The sequence below is a fragment of the Fukomys damarensis genome, unplaced genomic scaffold, assembly GCF_012274545.1.
Source record: "Fukomys damarensis isolate Sample0158 unplaced genomic scaffold, DMR_v1.0_HiC HiC_scaffold_25, whole genome shotgun sequence".
In the NCBI taxonomy this organism is placed as follows: domain Eukaryota; kingdom Metazoa; phylum Chordata; class Mammalia; order Rodentia; family Bathyergidae; genus Fukomys; species Fukomys damarensis.
In genome coordinates, this window is record NW_022900937.1 from 26,900,128 (window position 1) to 26,910,482 (window position 10,355).

At 44.0% G+C, this 10,355-nt stretch overlaps 2 gene segments (V, D, J or C); both read right to left on the reverse strand.

The window, feature by feature from the left end:
• Nucleotides 1-350: 350 nt before the first annotated feature.
• LOC104860629 lies at nucleotides 351-972 on the reverse strand. The segment is given in 2 exon segments: nucleotides 351-736; nucleotides 842-972. Coding segments are annotated over 2 exon segments (432 nt in total).
• Nucleotides 973-9,804: 8,832 nt separating this feature from the next.
• LOC104860624 lies at nucleotides 9,805-10,355 on the reverse strand. The segment is given in 2 exon segments: nucleotides 9,805-10,187; nucleotides 10,270-10,355. Coding segments are annotated over 2 exon segments (369 nt in total).

Below are 10,355 nucleotides of genomic sequence, written 5' to 3' on the forward strand. Positions count from 1 at the left end.
CATAATTAGGATTATATCAGCAGCTTCATTTTTGGATGATGATGATGATTAGACATTCAAAAAGAAAACTAAGTTCACGAGTTACTTCCAAATGGGCACCCATCAAGTGAAATTCATATATAGATGATGAGAAAGTGAATACCTCAATAATAATTACACTACTAAATTTAACGGAATATTTGCTTGAATTTGGATACTTCAGAAGTCATCCGCAGCACATACATGGCACGGTATAGTCAGGTCGTGTGATGTTGATACAGAAGGGAAACCCCAGAGGCCTGCAGGAAGCCCTCATGCCACTGCTTCCTCCTCTGCACCTGCTCCTGGGGCCCTGCTTGGTTCTCTGAGGGTCACAGCGGCCCCTGCTGGGCTCGCGCCCCCCTGCAGGGAGGTTTTTGTCTGAGCTCGCACTGAGGTCTGCTCACTGTGTCTTTTGCACAGTAATACAGGGCCGTGTCCTCGGTTCTCAGGCTGCTCATTTGCAGATACAGCGTGTTCTTGTTGTTGTCTCTGGAGATGGTGAATCGGCCCTTTACGGAGTCTGCGTAGCGTATGGTACCACTACTGCTACTGATGGCTGAGATCCACTCCAGCCCCTTCCCTGGAGCCTGGCGGACCCAGTGCATGGCATAGTCACTGAAGGTGAATCCCGAAGCCAAACAGGAGAGTTTCAGGGTCCCTCCAGGTGGCACCAAGCCTCCCCCGGACTCCACCAGCTGCACGTCAGACTGGACACCTGCAAACACAGAGACATCCTGCTCAGGAGACTGTCACACATGTCCAGTGTTTATCCCACTCAAGTCCACCCACACCCTCAGTATATTTTGTTCTAAATAATTACCTTTCAAAATTGCAAACAGGCAAACCCAGCTCAGGCCAAACTTCATAGTGAGCTTTCTGTGCTCAGTCCTGATCACAGAATGGGAACACCTGGCCACCCAGCGCTGGGCTCCTCTCCAGAGCTGCAGAGTCAGGTTTTTCAACAGCACAGAGAGGCTCTATTTGCATGGCTTCCTGCTATATAGACAGCTCTGTGGATGAAAATCTCAGAGAGGGCTGGGTCTGCATCTGATGTGATTGTCCTGAGGAAGTCTGGTAGTAAAGACAGAATTCCAGGGAATATGTGACATCATTGTGTGATAGTGTTCTTTTGCTTAACTAAATCTTTATCTCCTTTCATTTTTCTCCATGTATACATATTATGCAATGTGTGTGTGTGTGTGTGTGTGTGTATATGTGTGTGTGTGTGTGTGTGTATAAATGTTGCTCGCTTTATAAACATGTAGCGTTTTAAAGTGTATAAATAGTTGTGTTATTAATGCAGGCTTTGATGCCCAGTAAACACTATCCTCTTTGTGTAGGCCTATGTTCTCCTAGTTTGTAAACAATCAGTCTCCTGATCCAGGCCCCTGGATACACTGGAGAGCTTGTCAGATCTCTATGACTGCAATGAGAAGATGTGTGACTTTGACGCTTTCTGTTCTTTGCCTAAAGAAAACAGAGCCAGTGTTCATGTGGCTGTCTGGAAATAGGTTTCTCATTTTCACGTGACATGATCTATGATCTGTCAGTCTTTATCTACCTTCTTACCTTTAAAAAACTTTTTAACTTTTGTATTTATAAACAGTTTCCAGTAGGTAATACTGACATTAATCGTGGGTGGTTATGTGTACTGTACATATGATACATTTTTTTCACTCCTTCTCTCTTTTTGTGAAATCCCTAGATCCATTTTTTTTGCAAACTATTTATCTCTCTGTTTCTTATTATCTTTCTTTCATTTTGCCTTTTAATGTACTTCTATTTTTTTCATGTAAAAATTCTGCTATGTTTAAGGTTTTCTGACAGTTATTTCACTTGGATAATGTGGATACTTTTCTCAACTATTCTTTAATCAATGGACTAACAACAAGAATATCAAGTTTTTAATACATTTTTAATTTCATTGCTTGATTCTAGTTTTTTTAGTATTGATAGGTCTTCATTCAACTTTAGTAATGCATATATATCTAGAAATCTGTCCATTTCTTCTGTTTTCCATCTTATTGGCATATAGAGTCTCAAAGTAGGTATTGATGATCCTCTGGATTTCTGCTGGGTCTGTTTTAATTTCTCCCATTTCATTCCTAATTGCATGGACTTGGGCTTTTCTTTTCTTTTTTTTTTTTTGATAAAATTGGCTAAGGTTTTCTACTGAATTCTACAAGACATTTAGATAAAAACTATCGCCACTACCATTTAAACTTTTCCACGAAATTGAAAGGGAAGCAATACTTCCAAATCCATTCCTAGAAGCAAGCATCACTGTGATCCCAAAAGCTGAGAAAAAGTGAACTACAGGCCAATCTCCCTAATGAACATACATGCAAAAATCCTCAGTAAGACATTGGCACAGAGAATGCAGAAGATCATCAAGAAGATCATACTCAATGATCAGCTGGGATTCATTCCAGGGATGCAACATTTCAACATAAGCAAATCATAAGTATAATACACTATGTTAAAAGAGCCAAGGACAAAAAAACATATGATCATCTCGATAGATGCAGAAAAAGCATGCCACAAAATGCAACCCCCATTCATGATAAAAACCTTTCAGAAAATTGTAATCAATGGTCTGTATCTCAATGTGAAAAAAGCTATCTATGAAAAACTAATAGCCAACATGATAGCAATGTTCACATATTGAAATTGTTTATCCTAAAATCAGGAAGAAGAAAAAGATGTCCACTATCACCACACCTGTTCAATATCCAGGCAGACTTCTTACTGGGGTCTGTGTGTACTTACCAATGGTATCTCAGTGGCTATTTGGTTTGGGCATGAGAGCCCAAGCCACTGGTGTCTGTCTGGCCCTGACTAAGGCCTGCTCAACTGGGCAGCTGCTATCCGGGCTGGAATCTGGCTTGGGCCTGCCCACCCACACTGCTGATGACCAGGCAGGCTTCTGGCTGGAGTCTGTGCACCCTCAACAGAATTATGTTCTTTCAGCAATGCTGGAGCTATTGAGATTTTGAGGAAAGGAATAGTAAGTTTTTAGACATAGGACAGTTCTATCATGAAACACAGTAATTATCTTCTAATTGTGTTTGTTAAGAGTTTAAGTATGGCTTATAGGAATCTATTCAGATACAAAGTTGACAAGTGGTAGACTTGTGCCAGTTAATGGTGATCATCACCTTGATGGGTAACAGACTTCGTGAGGAGGTGAGCAGAATCTAAGGACACTAACTTCACAAATGATGTAAACTGATGATGACGTTATAGCTGAATGGTCTAACAGGATGTGGGACATAGTTGAAGGAAGTGGGTCATGTCATAGTGGAATAGATTCAGGAACGTTATCCGGGTCCTAACTCCTTCTCATTATGTTCTTACTCTGTTCTGTGCTTTGTGGTTGCCATGAGATTCGCAGATTCCCTAAGCCATGCGCTGCAGGGATTAGGGAAGGGGATAGTATCCACACCTCTGCCTGGGGTCCTGGCCTGTGAACCACCACAGCACAAGGCGAATTTAAAAACAGATAGAAACGAGACTTAGAACAGGGCCAGGGTTTTAGCTCAGTGGTTTCACTGCCTGCCTCACAAGCACAAGGACCCACGTTTGGTCCCAGGTACCAAAACAAAACAAACAAACAAACAAAAAAACACCAAAGAACTAAATGAGACTTAGAGTGAAGAAGCTGAGTCTTGGGTCCTGATCAGTGCTGCTGATGGCAGCAAAGACCAAGGTCCCCAAGCACATCCAGTATTTACTGAATACAATCGTGAGAAGGAATAGGGAGCTAGGGAGATATAAAGTTATCTCGTGAATTATTGCCAAACACCTGGCATGATGGGGCCAGGCAGGGCTGTCAGGGATCAGCACTGCTTATCTTGCTAAGATAGAAGAAACTGGTACTTGGATCAGGTGCAATTACCAAGCAACCCACAGGGCCAGTGACAAGTGATAATTCAGGGGAAAGGATTTTAACTGGGGTCATGCTGACGTCAGCTGCATGTAACTCAGCAGGGCCCGGCCACTTCACAGACCAGGACTTAGGCCTTGGTGACAGCCATTAGCAAAGGAGCAATACTAACCCAACTCTGCTAGCTGACATGCCCTTTTGAGTTACACAGGGCTTTGGTCTGGCTCCTCATATAAAAAGTATAACCAAATTATGGAAGGCAAGAAGCATGTGTCACTCATAGCCTGCTAGCACTGGGCAGGGATCCCTGCTACATTGGCTTTCTGCCATGTCAGTTTTGCTTTAGAGACAACTCTGCAGATTGAATCCTCTAAAACCATGTCCCAAAATCAATCTCTCCTCCATCAAGATGTGATTCTTGGATATTCAGTCTCAGTGAAAGGAAAGCTGCAGAAAAGCTAAAAGAGTGAGCCTCCCTTTCCTGGGGAACTAGGAGTACTGTGGTTAATGACTTGCCCAGGATGAGCACTTGGCCTGTGATTGAGGTGAGTGAAATCCAACTCCACTGTCCTAGGTAATATGGAGCCTTGTGGATCTCCAGTGTTCCTCTGTGGGCCTGATGGGGCTGCCATCTTAGGATCTGCAATGGTTGTGCTTGTGCCAGCCTTCTCTGTGTGTGAACTGCTGCCTTTGTGTCTTTAAAATATTCTGTCACAGAAAGTCTTATTACAGTATATGTTATTTTTATGTTAATACACATCTAAAACTCAGCTATGAGCAGTATACACAGGATATGATGAAGCCATTGCCAGAGGGAGAGAGCTGGCTAGTAGTATTGGCTACATAGAAAAGAGACAGCATGGAGACCAACCACAGCTTAGTCTTGTGTGTGGTCCATCAGGCTCACCCAGTGGAGGATCAGAGACCAAGGAGACTCTGCTACACAGGATCTCTTGGGTGCTTTTCCTCTCTAGAATCCCAAAATGTTGCCTTCTGTTGGGTTTCCCCAACAAGTGAGAGTCATCAAGAACAAGGCCAAAATAGATACTATCATTTAATATATCTGAGCATGGATGTCACCCTGCTCTTCTTCTTTACCTGGGTCACTCCACATACGTACTCAGCATTACTATGACTCAGGTGACATATTAATCCTTCTCCTGTATGTAATAGGACATTGTGAAATGTGAATTTAAGAGGCATGTTAACACCCCTGGGAAACAAGTGGTATAAACACAAGGTTAATCCAGCCATACTGACCAGAGCTGTGTCCTAATAGGGATTTGCTTTCAGCAAGTCAGGTCTGCACCTGGTAGAAATGAGAATAACATGTCCCATTTTATGTCTTGTTTGTCTCAGTTAAGAGACCCATAGGTCATGTCACCCTTCCCAGGGAGAGGACATTGTCTAGAGAAACTGAGGAATCCAACCTCAAGGTTTCTTTCCCACTTCCTGCCTGTTCTCCCTGCACTCAGACAAACAAGAATGGGACTTCAAAGCAATTAACAGGTTAAGAGAGAGTCTGGGGTTACAGAGCAAATAACACATAAAAGTCATAATGAAATTCCTTGGAAGCTTCACTTTTCTCTTCACAAAAAGGAGGGAAATGTTGGAGAGGACAGTCAGAGCAGTCATGGAGAGTGAACCAGGGGACTCCGGATGAGTGGCAGGACCTTGTGTTTCATGGATTTAATTACACAGTGTGAGTTGCTATGCTACGGGCAGAAGGTCACAGTTCATGAAGACCTGCACACCATCCTGAGAGTTCTCAGCACACTGTGGTGTTCCATCTCATGCCTCCCCTAAGCCACAGGAGCTTGAGGCGACTCCATGGCTGCTTGAGGTCAGCAAGATTTCATCAGAATCCACATCACGTTGTGAATGGTTAGTCTCATCTCCTTGATTTTTACAGCCATCTTTCATTTTGCAAATATCACCATGCACAGGTGACACTGGGGGTGTCTCTAGGAAGGTGACAGAGCCACCCACCAAGACACCTAAGGAGCCTGCAAGATCTACAAAAATGAGCTCCATGTAACTGAATTACACCTAGGATTTAGAAGACAGACATGAAAAACTTCTTATGCAGAATGATGAATATGAATGAAAGAAGATGAAGGAACTTAAAGCCTAGGCACAAAACTATGGATCAGCAGAAAGAAAGATATCTGGAGCAGTCTTGAGCCTGGTGCTTATAGAGAGAAAGAGAAGGATTTAAAGGCTCTGTGGTTTTATTGGTCAATGACTCAGGAACAAGATTACACATTTTCTCTAATGTGAAACTCAAAATGTGTCAATCAGGAAATCCACTGAGGTCCATGTCCCGAGTACCAGGTCCCAGTGAACTTCCTCAGGATCTCATCCTGTAGACCAGGGTAAAATCCTTTCTGTCCCTTCAGGGACAGCACACATAAGAATGTGTCAGCTTATTACAAAAATATGCTTCTGAATGGAGAGTACAGGGATAGGTCTGGGATCACAGCAGAAAAAAATGATTCCGAGAGAATGTGTTAGAGACCAAGCCCAAGTATGACAGGACAGAGCCCTGGACTTCTCTCTGCAGCTGTTCCTGTGGTGAGCCTGCTCAGCGCATTCCAAGCACCCCCTGGTGGTCCTGAGCGCCCCTGCAGGGAAGCTTGTGTCCTGGCTCACCCTGATGCCCCCTCACCGTGTGTGTGGCACTGCAGTCCACCTCTGTGTCCTAGGTTCTCAGGCTGTTCATTTGCAGATACATTGTATTCTTGGAGTTATCTGCAGAGATGGCGAATTGGCCCTTTACGGAGTCTGGGTAATGTGTGTTATCACTACCCACATTAATTCACCAACCCACTCCAGCCTCTTCCCTGGATCCTGGTAGACCCAGCTCATCCAGTAGCTACTGAAGGTGAATCCCAAGGCCACACAGGAGAGTCCAGAATGCATCAAGCTTCCCTGGACTCCACCAGCTGCATCTCAGCCTGGACGCCTGTAAACACAGTTATCCTGTTCAGGAAACTGTCACACATGTCCACTGTTTAGATTTCATCTTTAAAATTTATGTGTTCCTTTTTTTTTTTTTTGGTACCGGGGATCGAACTCAGTTCCTTGTGCTTGTAAGGCAGGCAACAGAACCACTGAGCTAAATCCCCGGACCCTGTGCTCCATTTTTAATTGTAAATTTGCAGATGGTGAGAGCCAGTTTTCTTATTGCATGGATCACCATGGGGCACACATTTATGCTAGCACCATATACTGAAGAGAACACCATAGGCCAGATATGGGCTTTTGCTGCTTTTGTTGAAAATTATTTGACTCCACAGGGGAGGGTTTATTTCTCAGATTTTTATTCTTTCCCATTGTTGAACCTGTCAATTTTTGTCAGCCTTGTGCTGTTTTGGATGCTGTATCTATATTTAATCTATATCGATCTATATCACATATTCTTCAAGACTTCAAGAACACAGTGCAAAACAAACAAACAAACAAAACAGCTCACCTTGAATGAAAAATCAAATTGTGCCTGATTTCTTCCAAGAAAATCAACTTTAACTACATCAGATCAAGCAGCTAAGTAAAGAGCTGCTTCTTTCCAGGTTTCTGGCAGTTCAACTCAACTCAGGAGTCAAGATATCAGTCCTGGGGCCCTGATTCTAAGTGCAGAGCCTTTGCTTCACAGAGGCAGAGAGGCTTCTATGCAGCTGCACTCCTGGACTGAGCTGGGATCTGGGGGAGCACCAGGATCTGCAAGATCCCTGATCCCTAACACCTTCTCATGATGCAGAGGGCCCAGGCATCCGTGAGAGACAGTTGGGAGCAGGAGGCTACTGCCCACCTCTTCTGAGCAGCAGGAAGCCAGGCCTGAGGTGGCAGTAAGGCCACATTTATCTCCACCTGCAACTACATGTTGCAGGCTCTGAGTGGCTCAGAGTGTTTCCTGGTGATAATGAGGAGAAGAAAGAAGGCACAAAGTCAGCATCAGAAGTCTGTGCTGAGAGGAATGAACTTCATGCTCAAGAGAGTGAGAAACCCACACCCAAAGTGCTCCCCAAACCATGGAGCGCATGCCGAAGTGCAGGTGGCAGCAGACAGAAGGATCCTTGGAGACATGGGCTGAGCTGCCAGCTGCTGGCTTTCTCAGAACCACGGGGTGAACAGCAACAGGTGAGTTGGGAATGAGAGCAGACATCAGAAAACTGGATCATGTGGTGCAGAGCTCACAAATCGGGTTGCTTGTGGATGTAGCACGACTTTGAGTCTCTTAGTCATTGAACTTGTCCAGGAAGAGACAAGAAACCAGTCTGACCTTGGCACCCAAGACAGCTGTGAGTCCCAGGGTGTGGGCTGTGACATCTGTAAGGTGCAGCCTCACCTAACACAAAGTCTGGACTTTTACCCAGATTCATGAATAAATACTGTGTTTTTCGGGACAGTAATAGTGCAGGTATGGATATTTTGCAGTTTGTATACCTGTTCCACCTTTGAAAGGCTGTTTCTAGATTTCTAGAAGCACTGTTTCTAGATTTTAACACAAACAAATTACAATAACTGTGTTGCAGAATTGGTGAGTGAACATCAAATTTTACTTGGCTTGCATATGGTAAATACTCAGGACTGGGACTACTAGGATGCATGTTACATACAAGCTTAATTTTATGTGAGAACATAAAATTCCCTGCAGTATAGTATTGTCAGTTGATTGAGTTGATGAAATAAATCAAGAATAATGTTCTTCTGGATTATATGTTCTCCTCAGGCTGTTAGGGAATCTTCTCAACAACATTTCCAATGGCCCCAAATGCCTGCACTCCCCAGGCTCTCAATCATTTCATAGCAGGTGGGAGTTGAGGTCCAGCCTGTCCCAGCCTTGTCCTCAAGGTCTCAGGAGAGCACAGAGAGAGCTGACATTCAGGTTTCAATTTGGGCAGATCTTGGCCTTCTCTCATCTTCAGTCGCCTGTGGGCATCAGTTCTTCCATGAATCCACGCTCCGGGCACTCACTGTCCTTAGGTCAACTGGCATATGACCAAGAAATAGACACCAGTACTTCCAGTCAGCCTGAAACCAGCTTTTGTAGATATCCAAATTTTATTGAAAGCAATGTCAATATAGCAAATCCACTTCGCAATACAATCTGACAATATGTTTCAAACATTTCATCAGTTTCTGAGGCTCAGCACTACTGACTCTCAGTTCTGATAAACAACTGCTTAACCCATTCCCTAGGATTGTAAGATGTGTGACAGAATTCATGGTCTATAAGAAGGAGATGCTGAGAGTGGTTCCTGCATGATGGAATCTACTGGAGATGTCAAAGGCATTGTTTTACATGCATCTGAGGGTGGAGGGCAGACTTAAAGTCAAAAGGGAAAACGTTTTCATGATTAAACGTTTCTTCACCTAAAACCTAACAATACTGTGTGGTCAATTGTGTTGTGAAAAACTGTTTCATTGAAAAAATGTACTTTTATTTTCCCTCATTGAGTTTACTGGTACTTTTTTAGGTTACATTCATAATTGAGACCTTGTACCTTTACATGACAGGTCTTGGTTCTCATTTTTTCCCCTTACCCCTGCCCTCCCTTCACCCCCTCCTCTCTTACCTATTTACAAATACTTTATAACCATTTTTTCTTTTTTTCTCATATTTTTTTCTTTCCCCTTATTTCTTTTCCGCTACCCTTCCCACTTCCCCTACACCTTTAGCCCTTTTCTTCCTGTTTCACATTGTCAGTTATACCATTAGGATCTTATGTACCATTATACTTTTTCACACCAGAGAAACTATTCAGTATTTATACATGTGTGACTTATTTATTTCACTTAGGAGTATATCCTCAATATGTATCCATTTTCCTATGAATAACTAATTTCTCCACCTCTGCTCTGAAGTTGCTTCCCTACACCGGTGTGTGCCAAGCGCCACCTGCTGGTTCTGAGTTTCCCTGCAGGGAGGTTAATGTCTGTTGCTCACATTTGAATCAAATCACTGTGTTTCTTCCACAGTAATACACGGCCGTGTCCTCCGTGGTAACAGAATTCAGCTGAAGAGAGAACTGGTTCTTGTCTGTGTCTCTGGAGATGGAGATGCGGCCATTGAGGGATGAGCTGTAGGCAGTGCCACCACTGTAATATATTACCCCCATCCACTCCAGGCTCTTTCCTGGGGGCTGACGGATCCAGTGCCATTCATAACCACCCATTGTGATGGGGGTTCTAGAGACCGTGCAGGTGAGAGACAGGGTCTCTGAGGGCTTCACTAGGCCAGGGCCTGACTCCTGCAGCTGCACCTGAGACAGGACACCTGGGGACAAGTGAAAACCTTCGTCAGTAACCTGATTTCATCGCCTTCCCATTGACCTTTGTCTCACAAGGAGGACACTCACCGTGGGGTCCTGTCACCAGGCACAGGAGAAGACCCAGCAGCCTCATCGTCTCACACCTCTACCTTCCCCAGAGGTCTCAGCCCTGT